This window comes from Mya arenaria, chromosome 13, assembly GCF_026914265.1.
Source record: "Mya arenaria isolate MELC-2E11 chromosome 13, ASM2691426v1".
NCBI lineage: Eukaryota > Metazoa > Mollusca > Bivalvia > Myida > Myidae > Mya > Mya arenaria.
In genome coordinates, this window is record NC_069134.1 from 57371758 (window position 1) to 57395809 (window position 24052).

The 24052-nt window shown below is 34.7% G+C and overlaps 3 protein-coding genes across 45 annotated transcripts in view; all 3 read left to right on the plus strand.

The window, feature by feature from the left end:
• The first annotated feature begins 336 nt into the window (after positions 1-336).
• On the plus strand, positions 337-4199 carry LOC128214921 (uncharacterized). The gene is made up of 3 exons (XM_052921636.1): positions 337-545; positions 3169-3273; positions 3459-4199. Exons 1-3 carry the CDS (start codon positions 513-515, stop codon positions 3648-3650), a joined length of 330 nt encoding a protein of 109 aa, XP_052777596.1. The 5' UTR covers positions 337-512; the 3' UTR covers positions 3651-4199.
• Positions 4200-10823: 6624 nt separating this feature from the next.
• LOC128214582 (T-complex protein 1 subunit alpha-like) lies at positions 10824-21227 on the plus strand. Its single transcript, XM_052921134.1, has 12 exons — positions 10824-10954; positions 11567-11652; positions 12011-12139; positions 12882-12979; positions 13278-13388; positions 14636-14817; positions 15274-15400; positions 16423-16598; positions 17660-17783; positions 19041-19233; positions 19687-19850; positions 20499-21227. The coding sequence occupies exons 1-12, from the start codon at positions 10882-10884 to the stop codon at positions 20701-20703; spliced, it is 1668 nt and encodes a 555-aa protein (XP_052777094.1). The 5' UTR covers positions 10824-10881; the 3' UTR covers positions 20704-21227.
• Positions 21228-23779: 2552 nt separating this feature from the next.
• Positions 23780-24052, plus strand: part of LOC128214014 (zinc finger protein 500-like) — a 155765-nt gene continuing 155492 nt past the window's right edge. For 42 of the 43 annotated variants that reach the window (XR_008257854.1, XR_008257853.1, XM_052920185.1 and 39 more), the window contains exon 1: positions 23806-23907. The gene's annotated coding sequence lies outside the window, so the exon portion shown is untranslated. Of the gene's footprint in view, positions 23908-24052 lie in introns of all 43 variants that reach the window. The other variant, XM_052920171.1, reaches the window with a different exon arrangement.

Genomic DNA, 24052 nt, shown 5'->3' on the forward strand with positions numbered 1-24052 from the left:
TCGAATGCTATACTAACTGATACATTATAGCATATGTACAAAACGCGACACGCGAATGTAACGCAGCATTTATTGAGATCCTTATTGAAGTTAGATTAGTTTTGTAAACAAGTTTAAGTTATAAACACATTTCCTTGTTTGTCGCAATCCATGACCCTAGATGCAATAAAGATCGAACGTTATACCAACTGTCAGACTGATTATTACAAACCAGAGATAAAGGGAGCCTCGGACAAAAATCGAAAATCAATGACAGTACCGCACTGACAGTATACAATATACCGAACATTTATGTTTACCGTCAGTAGTTAAGCGATATATCAAATAAGAGTTCTTTTAAGCATACAAGAATAAGAGTATTACTAGTAGAAGATCAATTTCCGATATTGCGATATGTTATACAAGAAAAGGTGACAGAAGTTACCTTCATTAAGTTTTAATTGAGCAGTAATTTTGTAATTGTTTTTTTAAAGTTGCTTACGGAATACATCGTTTACTTTTAATTTGAAATAATGTGCAGGTGGGGATGTACGACAACTAATACGGTAAATATCTTTAATACGTTCTCCTTATTTTAACGTATTACTTAAACGATCTTCATTGTATGAAGGTATTGGGCAACTTGTTATGAACATTGACAAGTGTACACTTTGATAAAAATAGACATAGAGAGGCTTTAAACAGTATGTGTACTTTTTGTATAAACTTCATAATTAAATTGGCTGTCAAACATATTATGAGGTACAAAAGTGTGGTATAGCGTTACCTTAGCTAACTCGCAGTTTTATTATTAATGTCTTTTATCTATCAGTATAGGAGATTAAATAAAATGGACATTAATGCGACAAACCCGGTAGTCAAAAATAAACTCGTCAACTATTCTTATCTGATTAACTATCATAATCCAAGTTGTCTGTATTAGGAATGTTATGACATACTTATTTTTGAAATGCATAGAGGCTTCCAATGACAACTACGGGGAAAAATAAAATATGCAGGTCTTAAGACAGGATTGTTCAATGCGTCCGTGAAAGTAATAAAGATCAAAGCGCAATGAATACTCAGGGAAACAAACAAGACAACATAGTCAGGATGCCACATAATCCTATAATAGTCTTTGCATAATTTTAAAGCAATGTGCATTCCAGAATGTCTTTAGCAAGTAAGACTAAAATATTCCCTAATTTAACTTGGTTAAAATTGATTTACTTTACCTACTTTCATTGACAAACATCAAACAGCTCAGGCTAGTGGTTACTCATTAAATCCTAAAAGTGTTATTTAAGCCTGAAATCAATCAATTTTCAATAGCTTTTCTGCAAAATAGGGCATTTCATGTCGCATTTTTCCCAATATATGTTAACAACAGAGCTATTGTTAGAACTTGTGATGGTGTTTGTAATTCATTGTTAATTCGTTAAATGTCTTGAAAATCCTATTGTATAGTGGTAAAACACTTGACTGTCAACATGGGGGTCACAGGATCGATACCCCGCCTCAGGACTCATCTTCAAGGAAGGGCGCCAAACGGAAGTCTCGTGTGACAGTGCACTTTATATCCGTTACTTCCGCGTCTGGGCAAAGCAATATATGTGTATATTGTGGATTTTTTTAAAAGCTGTGCAAATAAACAAAACAGTATGAACACACATATAGCTAAATTACGTATGATTGGATCATAATTCAACGGAAACTGCAGGGACAAGCCCAGAAGCCAACGTTTTAACGATGATCCTTGTTAGAGGCATATAGTTATATGACCTAACAGACACGGAATGAGAAAAAAACTTAACGTAACAATATTACACTTTATTATGTCAATGAAATAATGCTAGCCATGGGTTACTGTCTTTCAATACATCAATAACTAAACATAGGATAGGCGTCGGGAATTGTGTAATGTCTGCTCATTATCATTAGCACTGGTTCAAGTTATTTACCTTACCATACCATATACAATATGAGACAGCGATTAAATGACTGTTATAAATCTGCCCATAGAATGCGCAGACATAGTAAATAAACATTACGATATACTCGAAAACGCCTACCTCATACAGATAAACCATTTTAACCCGTATCAACCTACCACTTCAAGCACTCGTTTTGATTTCTTAACTTGACTCTGATGATAATGTTTGTGTCATCAACGAATTTGGCACATTGTAAACACATCAATCTTCTTCTTCTTCTTCTTCTTTTTCTTCTTCTTCTTCTTCTTCTTCTTCTTCTTCTTCTTCTTCTTCTTCTTCTTCTTCTTCTTCTTCTTTTCTTCTTCTTCTTCTTCTTCTTCTTCTTCTTCTTCTTCTTCTTCTTCTTCTTCTTCTTCTTCTGTATGTTATAACTTCAAGACGTGAACAAAAGCACATAGCATATTATTGTTCATGCAACGCCTAAAAGCTCCCATGAGGACATTGTGTACATGTGTTTTGGCCACATGGTGATCCTGCAACAACAAACAAAACACCTTTATTACTAACTTGTATTCTTTTAAAAAAATATATCTAAAGTTCAACGAGTTCCATTATGTCTTTATAAACGTGTACAATGTTATCATTGGTTTTATGTTTACAACGTCAATTACATTATGCTGTAAGTATGACATAAATAGCATAAGTAGCGTTTTCACAGAGATAGAGGTAAAGCCAAAGTCATAGAGAGCTAAATTCGGCCTCTAGCAATAACGTATTTTCCAAAGATTTCATACCCACACTTCAATAGCTGACTGGATTACAAATAAAAAGGCATTTTTAAAGTGACTTACTTAATTGTTCATAATTTGCAATGACTCTTATACATTCCTCAGACACAAAATCGCATGCATGTTGATGATGCAATTAGGTCCAATGCATTCTTCAAAAACAAAATCCCATTCGTGCCAAGTTGTTAATGCGAAGACGTCATAAGTGAACAAAATTATATTTATGTTGATGATGCAAAACCTTAGAGGCTAATGTGTATCGAATCTTCCAAACTGAACAAAATCACGCCGTGGTTTATAAGAGCGTCGAAAAACCATACTCATTTGTTTCCCTTAATAAGTATCTAGCTGAGATCTCTGATATCACAAATATTTTGACAAGATTTTGATGGGTTAGGAAAAGAGACGCATTACAATGTTTTTAGTAGAAGATTGATATAATTACTATATGTCATTGCTTCTTGCAGACCTATATGTGTAAATGGTGCGGTACTCGGTATTGCCGGGAATGTCTGAGAGGGGATTTCCTGGGATTGATGCCTGAGCCCACACACTGTCGAATATGCAATCAGGTATTATTTACACAGATCTGCAAAAAAAACCTCAAAGAGATAAAAACACAATTATCACAATTACCATTACGTGGTTATTGTTATATTTTAGGTTTTCCATCTTAAACAATTACTTTCTTTTTTAAAATTTGCAACGGCTTATAATATACTAATCTTCATAATTGATGTATGTTTAAACATTGCAGAAAAGATGTCAGGGAAACAGAATAGAATATGTTCCGAGATCAAAGGACGAAGTTGATCCGAAGACCCAAAAGTCCAAGAGTGCTGCAGGCATGCGCACAAGAAGCGCTGCAGCTTCCGCTAAATCCTCGAGATCGGTGAAAAGTGCACGAGGAAAGTCGGGAAAGAAATCTGGCAAGAAGAAGAAAAAGTGAAAAAATAAGATTAATATGACAAACGATCAATGTGATTGTTTTAAGTAAAACTATATGTCTGTGTGCGTGTGTGTACGTTGTAGTTACTTAGCCTGAAATGTTCGGTAGCGATGCCTTTAAATAGGCCAAATACCATAAACACTGTTAATAACACTAATTTGAAAACATACTGATTTGAATTAAATGTTAATAGTGATAGTTTAGTTCAGCTGCATACACTGCAAACGGAGAGTCAAATCGCAAACGCCTACGGTCGTTCACGTTAACATACTGTTTAGCTTTGTATTCCTGCTGCATCGCAGCGCATACACTGTTATTAAGCGCACATTACAACTGTTATACGTAAATATTTTTCTGCAAATCGCAGTACAATTTACGATCGCAATGGTATTGTTTAATATCTTCTCAATTATTATGATTATTATTATTATTATTATTATTAGTAGTAGTAGTAGTAGTAGTAGTAGTAGTAGTTGTAGTATTTGTCAGTATATAGACGTTTAACGTGTTTAAATATGCTAGTTAGTTCATTATAAACAATAACGTGGATGTTCAACGGAACATAAAGTCATTTACTTTGAAATTACATGTTGTTTATATTTTGAGGGTTGATATTGCAAAATTTAGCCCGAAAATCCCCATTTTTTATTTTACATTTTGAAAGTTTGAACATTTGGCTATAACATAAAAAAAATAGCCAAGGGGACCGCCGTCGTCTTAAACACTTATTTTGAAGCTGAAGACAGCAAGGGTACGTTAAAAAACGAACAAAATGAATGTTTCCGGCCTGCAACGTTTTGTGAGTATAGTCATGTAATTGTAAAACATAATTATTAACATAAAAATCTATAGATAGTATATGCTCGCGCATAATTTCCTTTGGAAAAACTTTTAGAGTTTTACATGTATGTTGATTCTCAATTAGATCATATAGTATAAGTCACTTGAAATGTGTAATACGCCAAATATATACGTATAAGGTATGGAGTAATTCTCAATATCATATACTAGTAAAACCTTATCTGGAGCTTTGGTTTCAAAAACAATGCACTGCCACGGATAAAGCATTTAGGAATTTTAGTAAAATCTACTCTACAATTTGAACTTGACTTAGGCGTATTAAATTTACTTCCAGGATATTAATTAGGTTAATGTTTTAGGCTTCCTTCTACAACGACAAATACCTCTGGATCGAATCACCCAAATACTATTTATTCCCTGTATGTTTGATGTATATGTATCTTAATTATGCCCTCAACCTATGTCACAAAATGAACAGATTACTCATTTATATCAGTGGTTTTTGGACTAGGGCACTTGTGGCCTAGTTCATAGCGGTAAAGACGCGATCTGCATTCTCAAGCCGTATCTGGGGGTTCACTGACGTAATGTATTCATACGCTGTATTTTGATTAGATTGCCGTTAGCGAATTTGAATAATCAAAGTAGAACCAGAACGGATTACAATGAAAACATCCAATAAAAATAGTTCTCCCAACAAGACAAGCTAATTGTATGGTCTTTTAATGAAGCACAAGAAATGGATACTTAGCGAGTGAGTTAATCGGGCTAACTACATGAATGTTCTTGCATACGGTCAGATTAAATGCAATAAGAATATGCACATATTGGAAAAGTACGCATCGACATTTTTTCCGTTCAATGCTCTTTATTGATAGACTGGTGGCCGCTTTCTCTTTTACCCGAAAAGAGGCCAGTATCAGCTAACCACGGTGCCCGTCGCGCATTCGAAATGTCTTGTGGGTACGTAAACCGAATCAAGCGTGTGGTCTAAGTAGTAAACAATCAGGATATTTGGTTTTTAAAAAAAAGTAGCGATATCCTTTGTATAGAATGATCGTATTAATTTATTAACAGGGCTGCTCTTTTTTTCGACATAATTTGCATGTTTCCGTGACAATTTCTTTTCAAATACAAAGTTTATTTTTTAACTAATCATTGCATGGCACTTAGCACTTTTTTCAAATACAGCATGATTTTTGGTATTGATTGTTTAAATACTATTAATGTAAAATAAAAACGATATGCCGCGTACCTGTATAACGTTATAACTTGTGTTTTTGAGGAAAAGTAAATTCGGGTACCAGTCTAAGCGGCCGAATGATTCACACATGTACATGTTATCACTACTTCCGGATGCTGATGATGTGAATTTTATACGAGTTTAATTGACGAAATTTATCAATAAAGTCGCCATTGAATGAATACCACCATCAAACGGATTTATTGTCATCTTACCGTGGGTAGTATGTTTAATTTGACACGTAGAATTTCAAGCAATACAATATTTATGCAAAAAGCTACAGAAACATGCTCAGTAGAAAAAAGTTTAAACATAAACCCGGTTTAGTGGCAATGGGTAAACGCCAAAGACATAAAACACAAAATCACAAACAAGAAACATAGAACAGCACAACACTCTACAAACAGCACATTGCATAAATACTATATATATATATATATATATAACAAATTTTGAGAAAGGTTTCCTTAATTTAAAATATCTGAAACCCTGTTTTAGAAGTTTTTGCGTCATAAGTTTACTGCGAAAGCTGATTTTTTTTACATCTGTACAGATTCTAGCAAATCGTATCAACTGTGCAATAAAAACACCATATGATGGTGAAATAGGAACATTACCATCTAATGAAGGGTAATTGATTATTTTAAAATTAAAATCATCACGTTTATCATAAAGATTGATGCTCAATATATCTTCCTTTACTTCTAGTTGCAAATCTAAATAGGATGCTTTTAAAACGGATGTATTAGATTTATTAAGTTGCAATTGTGAAGGGTATATCGAATGAATGTTATCTGTAAACACAGGGTTATCTAAACTTAGAATATCATCAATATATCTAAACGTGCTATTGAATTTATCAACAAGCGCAAGATCTCCAGACTTAAATAATTTTAACATATATTCACTTTCAGGTCTGCAAGTAAAGGTACATAATTGGCACCCATTGGAATTCCAATAGTTTGCTTATATAAACATTTACCAAATTTAAGAAAATAATTATTGAGTACAAAATTTAAAACTTCAATGACATCTGTGCATGTCCAATAGATATATTTGTCTTAGCGATCATTAGTAAAAAATGCCTTTTTAACATTAACTGCCATGTAAGTAGTTTTCTCCCTCGCAAAAGTTTTTTCGATAAGAGGAGTCAATTTGTTTGTAACTAAAGATTGTGGAATAGATGTATAGAGCGTTGAAATGTCATAGGTATTACGTACTGAGACTTTATACCGTCTATTTTAAAAATCGTTAACTAAATCTAAAGAATTATTGATAGACCAAAATAGATTAGTTCCAGAATTCTCATAACATTTACTACAGTATTTTTTTCACATGTGATTTCAATTTTGCAAAATGGAGATAAAGAAATATCAAATATGTGCATACTTATTCATGAAGTTTCATTCTAAATGAAGCCAAATGTATGAATATGTGCACAGCATCTGGCTTATGAATATGATGAGTGTTTACCTATGTGCATAGAAAAGTCTTGGAGCCATTCTCAGTGTAAGTACATTTTGTTCAATGACATTGTGATAAACAATCGCCATTTGTAAAACAATCTTGCCTGCTCACTTTTGATTTCCACTCTTATAATGCACCAGTCAATTGTTACCATCCCCCTCAGGGTATACTAGGGAAAAGGGCAGTGTTTTCACCTTTCAGGTGTCCTCGCAGTGCCTAATGATTGCGGTGGTTTTGTCTTCCCGCAAAATATAGCGGGGAATTACCCTTACCTAAGATCCTTGGGGTGCGAGGTTATTTGGCAGGGATTTAACCACCAGTTCGTTCCCGCAGGGCAGGGCAGGGATTTATAGGGGATTGGTACGACTGAAAGTCAAAATATTCCCCAGACCTGGGGTGGGGGGGGGCGTGGTTACATTTGACTGGTGCATAAATTACAAGTTCTTTTTCTGAAGACGCTTTGAGCTCACTTTTTGTTTCCTAGCCAAGAATGAAAATCAACAATCAGTCAGAGATACAGTATGGTGATGCATTGTTGATAGATCAATATAAATTTGTGAAATATTTGAGGGAAAGGTATTTGGTTAAATAATTTACAAATGTAACTTTTGGGGGCTTTTTAACAATGCAGTGCTGAAAATTGTGGAGAAAGAATTGAACTTGTATAAATCATTTGGCTTGTGGCATTTAGGGAACAAAATGAAAATCAACATATTCAATAAAGTTCCCTTATCACCCAATGTTGCGGCATAGTGAAGTAATGAAGATTTAACCTCACAACAGTCTTTCTCAAATGCTGTCCAGGCTTTTTTATGCTTAAGAATAACTTAGCTGGCGATGTCAGATCAGAAATCGTCTTGGCATGAGATTGGATCACTTTGGATCAGTATGCGCCAGTCAATTGTAACCACGGCCCCCACATCCGGGGGGTATACCGGGGAAATGGACCGTGTTTTCACCTTTCAGGTGGCCCCGCAGTGCCGGGTCTTCGTGGAAAATACAGTGTTGATGTGGCTTAACCTAATGTCCCTTGGGTGCTGGGGGATTTGGTGGGGACTTTGCCATCACAGAGCTTTTTCACCAACAATTGTAAAGAAGTCTATCCTTTTCATTTTGGGAAATTTAAATGCGTGAATTTCTGCAAATTGGGAAAATTAAATGCGTAAACATCTCAAAATGGGAAATTCCACATAAGAGGGTTGAAGACACCTTTTAAACACGGGTCAAGGTATCCCTATGAAACTTGGAACTCATATTACAAAAACAGGCTCATATCTTATATGTGAGTTTACTTCTAGCTGATTTTTTTCAATTATGACCTTTTTAATATGAAATGTGTACAAACACTCCACAGGGTCAAGTTTGAAAGGTCTAAAATGTATGGACTTCCAATTGATACACATGTAGATATTATTGGGGGAGAAACCATGTCTTTGACTTCGCTTTTTTAACATACGCAATGACAAGAGAGGGAGAGAGATTAGTTTTAATCTTCATAGAGTTGATTCTAAATCGAGGGAAAGAATTGATAACAATATGGACTAATTGGTCCTCGAATAATGTTAAAATTATACAGCATTCTTCTTACATGTATATTAACTTAAAAGATAAAAAGAATAATTTGCTTAAACAGAATAATTTTTTTATTGTAAATTAACAAACTGAGGAATATTCACTGACTTTCTGTTTCTTTCGGCATTACACGACTATGACACAAATTGTAGCAGGTCGATAGCCTGTCAATGATTTCCGCGATTTGATTTGAATGGTAAAAGTGTATAATATGCATTTAGTACTGGTTAAAGGTGGTTAGTATATACTTATACAAGAGAATGGTCTTATGCGACACTCATTTTACAAACACAAGGACAAACTATCAATCTCAATAAAATGTCAAGTAAGAGCGATTTAAGCAATTTAAAACATAGAAAATATTCTTATGAATTAACTTCAATAACCAAAAATAAACTGATTGTAGAAAATATTCTTATGAATGAACTTCAATAACCAAAAATAAACTGATTGTAGGATAAAATGAAGTATTATAATTTCATTTAAATAATTATGGTTTGATATCTTACGCCTAAATAGCATTTAATTGCATCATTATACGATCCATATTTTTTCCGGGTTTTAAGGAGTTCTCAGAGTTAATTTCCGGGAAATAAACCTGTCTGAATGCGATGACCCAGATTCTATTCTTAACTACAATGTAGATATTATCGGTCCTCGGCCTTACATGTATTTATTTGATTCAGTACGCGTTCATTAAGAAACTATTTGCAGATTCTGCTTTTTATATTGCGTTCTGTGACTCGCTGATATTGAAATAATTGCTTTTTGTACAATTTTAATTGCGTTATATTACGCAAAAGGCAGCTTATTCGAACTATATTAACCGCATAACAAAGATTGAAAACACCTAACAGCGCTACTTTTAGCTAGCTAATTAATATGCAGAACGCAGTCCGTAGCAATTGAAGCAGATTGCTTACTAGGTATTTTCGACGTAACTGTTAAACTGTTAATGTAAATTAGGTTGTTGACCAACGCAGTTCTAACTGCGCTGGGGTTGATACGCCCGTGCGCGCATTAATTCGCCAAAAGTTAAAAATGTTATGTCGATCTGCCGATGCGATTTCCGAGATACGGTTATAAAAGTCTGCCTAGCGGCCTACAGCCTAAAAACTAGCTAGTACATTTCTTCATTTCTTCTTATTTAATTCATGTTACTTAAACAAAATTTTAACTTTTGAACTTTGAACATTTTCAGTAACTTTTATTAAAATACTCATGTCCTATTTACAGGCATACAGAGTTAACACACATAAAGCAATAATAAAATGGAATGACGAACAATGCCGGATACACATTACATACAAAGAATGACATGACCACTAGTTTAGAACTACAACACTATAACAAAATATATGTACAATGAACACTGACAAAATATTTTGCATAAAAAAGGAAGGTGAAATTGGATCTAGAATATAATTTATCTCTTAAATTCGAACAAAATATATTTTTTATGAATTTAGCTAATCTAATTATAGTAGAGGTGTCGGTGCTACACATTAATTTCTGGAACTTTAGTGTATTTGGATACGGATAGTAATATTTATTAATAAACTTTTTCCTATCTACATCAACAAAAAAACATCTCTAAAAATAATGAAACTCATCACCAAGGTCATTTATATCACATAATGTTAACTTTCGTAATGCCTTATCAACATTCATATAACGACCACTCACAATTAATAGGAATAAAATTGTTTAACATCTAAATTTACATATCATATACAGTAAGCAAGATTCCAAGAATCATTTGTAAGATAGTTTTTCAACTTAAATTCTGTTTTGAATAATCTGTAGCTTATACATTTAGAAAAAGTGTTAATGTCACTTAACCAGGTTTGCTTATAAATATCAATCTTGCAGAGTGAAGTTTACTTTTAAACATATTTACATTTATAACCGATTAAGAGAGCCAATACTCAGACAACCCTAGATTATTTAATACACTTTCCACCTTAACAATGCATGGGCAACTGTAGACATTATTGATATGCAAATTATATATAGGACAGCACAATATTTATCTGCTTTGCCAGATACTAACGAACTCTATAAGTTGAAATAGTGGTGTTTAACCTAAACAAATGTTAAACCGGTTAAACATTTCAAACAAACATTCCTTAGCATTCATGTACAAACATGGCGGACACTAGCTCACTGTTAACTGTTGGTGGCGACCGAACAACGGGCCAGTCTGTGAGAACACAGAATGGTAAGTACTAGAAATTGTTAAAATATTGAAAAACTTCCCATTCTTTATTTAAAACGGTCCTTCTTTCTGAAATTGGATGCGTTCTAGTGTAAAAATTAGGAGTTGGAAATATTGGCATGGAAATCACATGGTCTGGAATCTTCCATTGGGAAAGCAGTGGGTGGGGTATTGTAAAAATCATAATCGTTTGTGACATTTAAGTTTATACTATGCTATTATTGTCCCAGAAAAAAAATGTATTTTGTAAGGAAGACAACTTTGTACAGAGAGTTGATTGATTTTTCCAATTTTGGGACTTCTCACGCTCATTTTCCCAAATAAAAAGGCACACAGTATGATCATATAAAAATGTAAGAGCTTAAAAGTTCTTGAGGTAAAAAAGGACTTGTGCAAGACACAAAACGTCTATGTAGATTCCATTGATCTGTCATAGCTGCTATGAGGCTGGGTCAGATTTATAATGTGATATTTTGCTTTTCTAGCTTTTTAAGTTAAAACTGTTTAACTTTCTTTAAAAAATGAGAATCTTTTTTTGTCATTGCATCAAATAATTACACTTAAGTTCTAATTGTTCTGAACACACTTAGTTCAATACATTTCTTCTGTCTGCAGTTATGGCAGCAGCGACAATTGCCAACATAGTGAAAAGCAGCCTTGGACCCGTGGGCCTTGATAAAATGTTGGTCGACGATGTTGGGGTAAGATACAACATGTAATCTGAAACAATGACTTTAAAGGGCTCTCTCAGATAGATTGATAAGGCCTTGAAAAATACATTCCACTTGGATTACCCGACCCTACCATTTTTATAATCAGTTGGTGGAGAGAAAAAAATTGTTTTTATCTTTTCGGGTTTAAAAGTCTTAAAAATCTTAAAATCTTAATGCAGAAGATAAGTTTAACACCATTCTCCAATGATGACATAATCATTCTTACATAAAGTAATGAATTCATCAATGTGTGTTATTGACTTGATTTTCAATCAAAATATATATGGTTTAAATAAAATGTTTTAGGTTGTTATTGAAAAATTCCTTCATGTGCTTTTTAAACCAGGATATTACAATCACAAACGACGGTGCGACCATTCTCAAGCTACTAGACGTTGAGCACCCAGCTGCCAAGGTTCTCGTAGAGTTGGCTGATCTACAGGATCAGGAAGTCGGAGATGGCACAACCTCTGTTGTATGTTTGCTGTACATTTAGTTGTCTAAATTACCACACGGTTTCAAGGCTTTGTTTAAATGATTGTTTTGTTAAAATGATTGCTTGGCTGTTATCTTAATGGTATATAATAACACTTGTTCCATTATCTTTTTAGCATGTCTGTTTTTTTGAAGAAAAATGGCATTGACTTGCGCTCTGACCATAGTTCACTTGATTCACTCGCAGCATGACCATAATTCAAACCATTCAAGATATTGAAATGGTAGTGCTATCAAGACACTTAACTGTGGCTTTAATAATTGTTGATTTATGCCCCTTGTTTGGCTGAGAAAAAAACAAGACAACAGCAACAGCTGAGCATGCGCATGCGCATTTGCTCTGCAGCACTCTTGTTAGTTTTGGTTTCACAGAATTTTGGGAGCACTCTTTTATGGCTGATATTTGGCTATGTTCTCAATGTCAAATAGTTTTTCCAAATTGTCTGAAAAGAAATTCTTTATCAGGATTCTAAAAAATGTTTTTTTGTTTAATTTTTAAATGCCCACATATAGATGGTTTAAAAGATTATTTGAGTCAAGTTACATAATTTATTGCAAAAAATCCCAATTTGTGAAAAACGATGCGAAAATTCCCAATTCCAAGTACTATAGGTCATTTGCTCAAAATACCAGAAAAAAGCCTGTTCTATGAAGCCTTTTCCCACAACCTTCAAGCAGTTGATATGTTTTTTATTTAATACATGATTTGTTATATATTACAGGTCATAATTGCTGCTGAGCTGTTGAAGAACGCTGACGAGCTTGTTAAACAGAAAATCCACCCCACATCAATCATCAGTGGTTACAGACTGGCCTGCAAGTAAGTTATTTGTCCATGCTTCTGTGCTAAAGTTGAGTCTTACACTGATGCTCTTTGCAACTCAACACATTCATTTCCAAATTTTAGACATGCTCGTAATCTTCACGACACAATGGGAATTAATGGTCAGTTTTAGGAGGTGGTCAATTATCTATTATTAATTGATGAAATATTATCCCATCATTGGTGAATTTGAATGACAACCAGCATTGTGTGAATTCAATGTATATCATCTTGAATGGCTTTTAATGATTTTGAAAGCTTTATCAATACTGACATTTGTTGTTTTGTTGTACAGGGAGGCTTGTCGCTACATTCAGGAACACCTGACCTGCAGCGTCGAGGAGCTAGGGAAGGAATGTATCATCAACGCCGCCAAAACCAGCATGTCCAGCAAGATCATTGGACCGTATCCTTTACTAAAAATAAATGGTTTAAACTGGGATTTCCTGATCAAGAAATATGATGTCTCTGAACTCAATTTTCTAGCCAGGGACTCACATTTTGAACTTGATTTGCATCCCTTGGACCCCAAAAGTAACCTTACATCAAATGCATACAATGAACTGAGATCCTATAATATTATTACAAGAGTATTGGTTTAGCTAAGCCTATAGCGGAATGGAAGGGCGTCGGATCGTTGTAAATCAGAAAGTTACTCCCTAAAAGTATTTCATTGGTCAATGGCGCGGTCTCCTAATCTGTCACACATCAGCATGTGATAAGGCAAACGACCGTCATCACCGTGGGTCGGATTAACAGTAATTCATGCTTATCAGGGTGCTAATTGTTGTTCATTATGACACATCAAAACATCGCATTTGCCATTTATAATCGGTATTCTACTTATATGATAGTTGGGTCGTGTATCATCCAATTATAGAAACGTCGCAAGTAGGCGGAGTTATTGAACGTCAATCAGAATGTACATAGAGAAGACACTGGTCAAATGATTAAGGTACATTAAAATTCTATAGAAGGAATGATATAAAATGTTGTCAAGCATAAGTTAACTTGAAAAAAAATGAACACAGTTGATACTTGCATTGTACAAATAAGGCACACCTTTTTTAACATTGTTTCCTTTGAAGCAGACGATCATATAGGCAAGTTGGCGCTAAGAAAATCAAATACATGACTTATTGACAAATATTTGATTGTTTTTTGTGGAATGTTAGTGAAAAACAGTTGTTTAGTAACCACAAAACTTCTTTTTGCTGTATGGAGTGTTTACTCACAGTATTTAACCCCATTTGTACGATGTCCAAAAGTTGAAGATTCGCGAGACTGCCATTTTGTGAGAACAATTTTCAGAGTTTATTTCTCAATGTTCACAAGTATTAGTAAGTTTTTTCATGAAGGAATGGACTTTGATTATGTACATGGCCATTTTTCAACATTACAAAGTAAATTATGTTGTGCGCATTTTTTCCCTTTAAAGAAAGCACCCTGCCCCTTTTTGGGCCTACCCTGCCCTTTTTCATTTCTGGCTAAAACACTAGACGATGATTTAAATGTGTTCAGTGATATAGGTCTGAGATTATGAGAAGATAAACATATTAAGATGTTTAGCTAGAAGTTGTAATGTTAAGACATTTCAGACAATTGATTATAGATAATTCGCTAAACATAATTTCCTTAATCAAAATATCTCAGTCAGTCGGACTTTTTTTCCAACATGGTGGTTGACGCAGCTATGGCCATTAGGCAGTCTGACGGTAAAGGTGGTTACCGCTACCCAATCAAGGCTGTCAATATCCTGAAGGCTCATGGGAAAAGCTCAAGTGAAAGCACCTTGGTGCCAGGCTACGCTCTCAACTGCACAGTGGCTTCACAAGGTGGGTGGGGAAATGATTTTGAAGTTTGAACGATAATTACATGTAAAAAAAGAAGGTTTCAATATTAGTCAGATAATGATTGCCCTCGATTGTTGTCTTCCTTGTTTAACGAAAGAATATATTAAATCTATGTCCATGTTTATTTGTATGTCGAGGGTTATCATGTGATTTGTAATGTGACAGTAATGATTATATTCATATATCAGGGTAGTTTTAATACATGTAATTCCTTGTGGCCAATGCACATACCTTTTGCTTGCTGTTAACTATCTTGACCATGATTGTATCAGTATGTCTAGAATTAAACCTGCAAAAAGATTGAAGAAGTTATATAAACAACATCATGTACACTTAATCCTATAGTAGGAAGGAAGATCTCTTTCTAGACTTCAGTATGCAGAAACAATAAGAATACATTATAAATAAATTATATACATGTAAAAATGTACATTTCAGCTCTACCAAAGCGTATAGTAGGAGCCAAGATCGCGTGTTTGGACTTCAGCCTGCAGAAGACGAAGATGAAAATGGGGGTTCAGATTCTCATTCAAGAAGCAGGCGAGCTAGAAAAAATGCGACAGAGGTATGGCCCCTATCTGTATATATTAGAATATGTTAAGATAATATATGACTTTCATATGTTTGTGTATCCACAAGTTATATTAATCATATCTCTGTCCAGAGACGCATTTATGCAAGCTGCTTTATTGTAAAAGACAAAAAATAATTTTTGGTAGGAGCGTTCCTACTTTTTCCTACTTTTTTAACAGCTTCCTACTTTTTCCTACTTTTTTAACAGCTTCCTACTCTTTTCTAAAAAACTCCTACTATTCCTACTTTTTTGAAAATAAAGTCTGCAAAAATATTAAAGTTTGATCTTTGTGCTAGTTTTATTTGCAGAAAATGAACAAAAGATGTCAAACTGGCTGGTTTCTGTTGTTGAAAGGTGTGGCAACATGTTCCACTTTGATGAGCATCATCTTTTCACCCACACAGTTCAGCAACAGAAACCGACCAAGCATCACTCACTAAAAAATTCAATGTGGCATATAGAATGGTATGACTTTGCATTGAAAACATCTCCTCCAGCTAAGTTAATAGCTATTATTAATAACATATTTAACCAAAAATATTCCTACTTTTCCTACTTTTTTGTAAAAAATATTCCTGCTATTTCCTTTTCTGTCCGAAACCCTCCTCCTTTTTTCCTACTTTTTTGTTAGTGGCTGCTGGAGGGGTTGTTCTATTTCTGTAAGTTAAAGTTCCCATGTTAAAACTGGTGGTAATTGAATCTTAAAAATAATTTTTACTACAATAGGGAAATGAGTGAAAACTCTAGACTTTTCTTCGAAGTTACAAAAAAATGATCTAGATTCATATTGGCCACAGGTTATAAAATATTCTCATCAGGCCAAATTAATAGATTATTTGTTTAGCATTTCCATGTCCACATTTTAAGCTGTGTAAAGTGTGCGTAAATTTAAAAAAATAAATATTCCTAACCCAACTTCATAATTAGGAATGAAAGTAAAAGTTATGACCACTAGAGTCTTAAAAAACCTCTTTGGTCGCAGATGTTTTCAAAATTAAACTTTTAACTTTTAGGGAGTCTGACATCACAAAAGAGCGTATTGAGAAGATAATGGCTACAGGAGCCAACGTTGTCCTGACCACCGGCGGTATTGATGACCTCTGTCTCAAATATTTTGTGGAGGCCGGCGCTATGGCTGTACGCAGATGCAAGAAAATAGATCTGAAGAGAATCGCCAAGGCTACAGGAGGTGAGACCAGTGTTTAAAGGTTACTCAAGAGCAAATGTGTTAAAAATAAATCAAAACACTGCAACTTGGGGTATTGCAATATTAAAAGCCCGTAGACCGCAATTCTATTTCAGCCAATTACAGAGCTATTGCCCTTTGTTACTTTTTTCTTGTCCGGAGCATAACTTGAAAACTACCGAATGGAATGTTATAAAACTTTATACAATGGTACAGCACAATGAGAAGGAGTTCAGTGTACATGAATCATAACACTATTTTAGCAAATTGCAGAGTAATTGCCTTTTTCTGTTGTTTTTTTTTGTCAAACTTTTGTCCGTACAATAACTTGAAAACTACTAGATGGAATTTCATATAAATCATAATGAGAGGAAGTGCAGTGTACAGGAACCACAACTACATTTTAGCTAATCACAGAGTTATTGCCCTTTGTTACTTTTTCTTGTCCGGTGCAACACTTGAAAACTACCAATAATAAAACATAATCAAAAAATGAATAACTGACGACAGTCCAAAAAATAAAGTTGTCATTTATAGGTTGGTTTTCCAAATAGTTGACTGCAGTTTCATATCAGGGCGGTGTTCGGGGACATATTCACCTTCAGTGATAGCTCTAGTTTATCTTGTTCAATTTAAAAAAAAAAAAATAGACAAGCATAGCGGTAGTAATTCACCTGTTGGGGTGGTTATGAGTGTGCACTAGTATGTTCTTGTAATAATTCTGTCTTAAAGATATGCAGAGGAAATAATGTGATTGATAAACTTTAAAATAAGTTGCTTTCTTTAATAACAATCTTGCAATAAATATATGTATTGATTATAATTGAGAGTGTCCACCTCTCGCCCAATATGTTGTGGTTTCAAGACCCACCAGGGTGAGAGTGGTCTCATGGTTTAGGTGTCAGACAAGGTGAACTTGATCTTTGACCCCTCAAAAAGGACACCAGAACTGATTTCTACCCAGGAAAAAGACTGGATTGTGAATTGTGTATCAGATGATAGCTGTTGTAACAATTAAGCTAAAATAAATATGTGTTAACCAAAAAATACATTTTTCTTTTCAGCTGTGTTTGTAACAACGCTGGCTAACCTGGAAGGGGAGGAGACCTATGAGCAGTCATACCTCGGTCACGCTGAGGAGGTCGTACAGGAGCGCATCTGTGATGACGAACTTATCCTCATTAAGGGGTAGGGAGAGTTTAACATTTCCACTCATTAAGGGTTGGATAGTAGTACCTAGATCATGTAAGTAAGGCTCACCTCGGCCAGACTGTGGAGGTCATAAAGGAGCACATTAGTGATGATGGACTCATCCTTGTTAGAATAGAGCTAATAAAAGGTTTCTCTTTATTAAGGGATAAGTAGGTGATTCTGTCTCTGTCTGTCAGTAAATTGTACCAAGGCCAGACTGAGAAGGTCGTACTGAAGCTCATTCTCTAAGTGGTAGGTAAAGTTTAAGCTTGATTTGCCCACACATTTTCCTCTCATTAAGCCCAGCCCCTCACCAGTCCAATACTGGTTACATTCGGGAACTGTATGTCAAGCTCCATTCTCGTATTTAAGGTGTACCTCGGTAAGGCTGAAGAAGTCATAGAGGAATAAGATGAAAAGTCCATGATGGTAAACTCAACCAATTAAGGGGTTAGAACCTTTCATGCTTTTGCCTCATTAAGGGAGTAGTAGTAATAGTATGTGTCCACCCGTAATGCATAGAAAAAGTCTGTTATGACATAATATCATAGAGTACCAGTTCTGTTTATACATTTTTCACATAATTATACCCCCCAAAACAAAGTTTGGGGGGGGTATACTGGAATCGGGTTGTCCGTCTGTCTGTCTGTCCGTCTGTCCGTCCGTTTTTTTTTTGTCCGGGATTCATCTTTGTCGTTATTGAACAAATCTTTTTCAAACTTTCAGATATTAATGGCCATGATGTAAACTTGCGCCTCTGTGAAATTGGTACGGGTCACATGACCCTGACCAGAGTTATCTCCCCTTGATGTGTTAAAGTAGGCAAAATAAGCCCTGTCCGGGATTCATCTTTGTTATTATTCAACAAATCTTTATCAAACTTTCAGAAATTAATGGCCATGTTGTAAACTTTCGCCTCTGTGAATTTGGTACAGGTCACATGACCCTGACTGGAGTTATCTCCCCTTGATGTGTTAAAGTAGGCAAAATAAGCCCTGTCCGGGATTCATCTTTGTTATTATTCAACAAATCTTTATCAAACTTTCAGAAATTAATGGCCATGTTGTAAACTTTCGCCTCTGTGAATTTGGTACAGGTCACATGACCCTGACTGGAGTTATCTCCCCTTGTAGGCAAAATTAGCTTTGTCCGGCCTAACTCCAGGGCAAACAACCTAGACATGGAGGGGTGGGGGGTATTAGTTAGCCTATGGCTTACAGTTCTAGTTATTCAAAGGTTATATGATGATTTTAGCACCAAGGCCAGATCAGCTGCTAGCATAATCCTACGTGGAGCCAACGACTTCTACTGTGATGAGATGGAACGATCTGTCCACGACTCCCTGTGCGTGGTTCGTCGTGTTCTCGAGTCAAAATCTGTAGTGCCCGGCGGAGGGGCTGTGGAGGCTGCATTGTCCATATACCTGGAGAACTACGCCACTTCTCTCGTAAGTTTGTCCTGCCAAAAACATCAAGAATTGTTTGACTAGAAAAAAATGACAGACAAGCGTCAAATGACATTGCAGTGCTGTTGTTTGGTAACATGATAAAAAAATAAATTGTGTTCGATATGAGTTCTTTATAAAACAAAAACAAATCACTATCATTGTTTTACAATATGACTATCTAGTTTTGAATATCCTTCTAAGTAGATAACCATTTAAGCATTTACCTCCATCTGGTCCAATTTCATCTGTAAATTGATGACCATTCATTTAATTATTTGATCATATCACACTGTCCTGTATTCTTATATTCAGTATTTCTCAAAGACGAGCATTTATACGTTTAGCTCTGTCTGGTCCGATTGCATCCGTTAACTAAATTCATTGATGCCCATGCTTTTAACTTTTTGGTGGCAGCATTCCTGTATTAATACATTCAATATTGTCCTATGACAGGGATCAAGAGAGCAGTTGGCCATTGCCGAGTTTGCCCGATCTCTGTTGGTGATCCCCAAGCAGCTCGCCGTGAATGCTGCCCAGGACTCCACCGATCTTGTAGCGAAACTGCGCGCCTACCATAACTTGTCTCAGGTTAAAGAGGACCAGAGAGACCTTCGATGGTAAGAGATGGTGTTATATCACTTTTGGGTTGAAAAAGCAACTATAGTAGTTGCAAGGCACGTTATCGTTATTCATGATCTTTAGCTTGTCTCTTGTGGTTTTTTTTAAGAAGAACAGTTGAGGTACTGTCAAAGCATTGGTGTTTCTCAGAGTGGCATTGACTTTTTTAAAAATCTTGAATTTGACAATAAACCGTCGGAAAGTATTTAAATTAAACTTATTATTCATATTTCTAAAGTCAAAACACGCATGTGTCAAGTTTAAAAAATTTCGACTAAAAAAACAGACAAGTGTTTATATTTACTGCGCAGCGATATTGTTAAATGTTTATTTGAGTAGTAAAACCGCACCGAAACAATATGATTTTCAATTACTAGACCATGCTTACAATTTATTTACATGATGAATAAGGAAAATTAAATCTCTTCATGCAACTGATTCTTTATATTTTTTCTATACAATGTCCTAATGATATTTATCTTAATTGAAAAAGTAAAATCAGTGTTTTAATTAAACAATGCAATAAATAAAAAAATTGCCAATACAATTTGTATACTGAATAAATTCACTGAGGCCTGTCTAATAAAAGATCAAATATTACTTATATATTTAAATTGATACTACAAACAACTATTGTCTGTTGGCAGGGTTGGGTTGGACCTCCACAAGGGGGTTGTACGTGACAACAGACGCGCAGGTGTCCTTGAGCCGGCCATCTCCAAGATAAAGTCCCTCAAGTTTGCCACAGAGGCGGCCATTACCATTCTTCGTATTGACGACATGATCAAGCTGGTACAGGAACAGAAGGGGGGAAGTGCGTACGAGCAGGCACTCAGATCGGGCCAGCTTTAAATGACTTTTATACAGAAAAATATAGTGAATTCTTTGAATTACTTAAGGTCCATGTTGTAAGCTATTGTCTGCCTTCGTAGCTGTTCACAATTTGCCATTAACCTATTGGAATACTCACACAATGTGGCTTGTTTTAACAGATTTAAAATTGTGAACTTTAAAGAAAGAACTTTCACAGCATTTGTGTAATAAGACTTGTAGTTTTGATAACAACAACTTTTTTCAACTCAACATTGATTATAATTATGCAACATCTGTGATGAAAAAAAAAATGTTTAGTTACAAGAGATATAGTAGTTATGCTTGTTAATAATGGTTCCTATGGTTATTAAGAACTTTCAGAGGAATGAGTTATGTTTGAAATGAACAAAGAATAATAAGTATGTGTTCTAAATAAGAGCTTGTGCTTTTCTATTTTATGAACATATTTTCTTTACATTTTGTGTGCTATTTATTTCATGAAGTCTATCCATACATTTGTAACATTGTGATGTTTTCTAGCAAATAAATTTAATAAGAAAATACTCTATCTTTTCAATTTTTACTATTGTCTCATAACATGAATGGTACGGGTCTGTTTCGTTGTGGTACAACTGTGCATAGGTTATACCCTCGAGACATTAAACAGGTGTTCTAAAGTTCAGAATTAAATCCCAATGGTCAAAAATCATGATGCTATGGTCAGGGGCGATCAGAAGTTTGATCTGCTCCCTTTGTATGAAAAGGGGGAGGGGGAGATAACATAAAATCATCTTTCTGATTGATTTTGCATTTAATCCGCATAGATCATTCGCTATACAACGGAAACACACCTAGCTCACTGTATGAAGACAATGTATTTGTAGATTTTTTTTCACTTTAAGGATCCATGTACAAAATCTATTTTGCACTCTTTCCAAACACTCATTTACTCAATCCCCATACCTCCGATCCATAATTAAGTATACATTTAGATATGATATATGCATCAAACAGATTAAACATGATTTACGGGAGCAATTGTATCTTTCATCGAAGAAAACCAGCTAAATTTTAGCTCCATGAGCAAAATAACCACCAGACGATAGAACAACACCAAGGTTATTAAAAACAAGGTAAAAATCGTGAAGGAAATTAAATTGAACACAAAATGTGACACGCTATAAAATAAAAAACAAACTATTAATTAAGCATGAAAACTGGCTAATATGGCCAGACTAAAAGCAAATGAAACAATACAATATTGATATAAAAAACTACATAAACAAGCTCAGTAGCTGAAAAACCGTATACACCAGTTTGTGTGCACAACCTCATTCTTATCCAAACAATCCCGAATATAGTAAAAACGTAAACGGTAAATCTTATCAAAGTTTGCATTAACTTGAGGAAACTTAATAATAAAACAAATAATAATAAACTAATATGTACACTCCAAGTACTTCTATGATTAGAGATCCCGACTCTATCTGCAGACGAAGGAATACAGTTCCGAGTCCCTAATTCAAAAGCTTTTCAAAGATACGATGCAGTTAATTGTTGAAACTATGAACAACAGACACAATCTGCTTTAGCAAATGAAAGGTTTAAAGCCGTGTGAGCATAGAGTTTTATATTACAAAGCATCACTGTACTGAAACTCGGCCAAAAAAAACCACAAAACATTATTGAAAATAAAAAACAACATATATTTGCTAAACTTTTCTTCCAAAAAAATGAAATGTGCAACAAAGCAAGGATGGCAATATTCTGCTAAAAATAACGCACAAAACAAACTTTAAAGAATTTTGGGACTGTACGAAAAGGAAAGGGAACTCCATTATCCGATGATCCACCATTTAAGATAGGCGATAAAGTAATTCACAATTCCAAAGATAAAGCAGATATAATAGTAAAACATCAGTATGAAAATATCAGTAGCAATAATAATATACACAACATTATTGAGACAAAAAAGGACCAATACAATTCTAAGTGATTGTAGCACAGAAACATTCAGGAAAGATATTGAACATAACGCAGATTTCAGTATGGTTGAACTCGACAGGGCACTAACCAATTGTTAAGGTGGCGCACCTGGTGAAGATGGCTTACTATGCAATTCTTCAAAAAAATTTACCAACATCTGCAATGCCTCTCTAAACCAATTCTTAATCATGCTCAACATCAGACACATGGAGGCTGTAATAATTTCTCTCCTGAAACTTTATTAACCTAATGGGGGCGGGATAGTAGAGCTGGGACCAATAACACTAATAATACTACGCTGCTCGTTAGTCTAGGAGGGCCAATAACGTTTAACTGGATTGCTGGTCAGATAAAACATATTTTTTTAAGTTAAATGGCAAATGCAGGTACAGGATATGTTTGTTTGATTACTGGGAATGTTACTGCAAGTTTTATTAGGAAATGGGTAAAGGCCGTTTTGGAGACCTTCTTATAATGTAAAATGAACACATTTATACTTCCAACATTTTTCGATCACGATGTCTAACGCACACTGCAACGAATGATTTTTTTGGGTCCTTAATTAGAATGTACGTCGTTGAATTTCATAATCTGACTGTAAGTGAAAATAATTGCATAGTCATGTATGTCACATAAATAAATATATTGAGATTGTTGTGTAAATGATGTGTCAAATATTGTGTTTATTAAAGTTGCATAAATAACAGTTTAATAACTTTTGAGATTGTTGAGTTAAAAATATATATGCTATCCTGTTTATATTTATTAAATAGTTTTAAACACCAAGATTTCTTCATTTATTAACAATGCTATTTTAAATAAAAAATATGCAAAAACACGGTTTTGAGTAATAAACGATTTCACACACTACGCATATCAACATACACATCAGAAGGTGTTACTGAATAAGAATGGTCTAGTCTACTAAATTATTCCTTTCTTCCTAAATTGGTGTTTGTAACTCACACCTAATAAATTGGACATAATAGTTGCATTAATTGCTACTTATAATAAGGTTGACGAACTGTAAAAATATGTTGACGAAACAACTAGTAGACGAAGGTAGACAAGGTAGACGAAATGATAAGGTGACGAAACATCCGGTACCCGTTGTAAGATATAGTCTTCTGTAGCCTTGATAGATGCGGTGTAGTTTTGAGATAAAGAAAAAATGGCGGTTGTGAAAATGTGCATAAATTGCAAAATAATTTGATAAATAATTCAAGAAGTTCTGCAAACCAACACACAGGTACCAGCGTAAGCCAGCTAATGTACTCATTTTTTTTTTATTACAGGAGTTAAGTTTGACTAGATAGCGTCATAATGTCTAAATAGAGGATTGTGTAGATCGCCTTTGTCACGCTTAAATTTGTAATGCGCGGCTAGTGCGTATTTCAGACAA

What these genes read in the sequence shown, in the direction of transcription:
- LOC128214582 (XM_052921134.1), top strand. Translation starts at nt 10,882, where the DNA reads ATGGCGGACACTAGCTCACTGTTAACTGTTGGTGGCGACCGAACAACG. An exon ending in CTGCACAGTGGCTTCACAAG is followed by an intron (nt 14,818 to 15,273) that starts GTGGGTGGGGAA and finishes TGTACATTTCAG; the next exon opens with CTCTACCAAAGCGTATAGTA. An exon ending in CTAGAAAAAATGCGACAGAG is followed by an intron (nt 15,401 to 16,422) that starts GTATGGCCCCTA and finishes TTTAACTTTTAG; the next exon opens with GGAGTCTGACATCACAAAAG.
- LOC128214921 (XM_052921636.1), top strand. Translation starts at nt 513, where the DNA reads ATGTGCAGGTGGGGATGTACGACAACTAATACG. An exon ending in GATGTACGACAACTAATACG is followed by an intron (nt 546 to 3,168) that starts GTAAATATCTTT and finishes TGCTTCTTGCAG; the next exon opens with ACCTATATGTGTAAATGGTG. An exon ending in ACTGTCGAATATGCAATCAG is followed by an intron (nt 3,274 to 3,458) that starts GTATTATTTACA and finishes TAAACATTGCAG; the next exon opens with AAAAGATGTCAGGGAAACAG.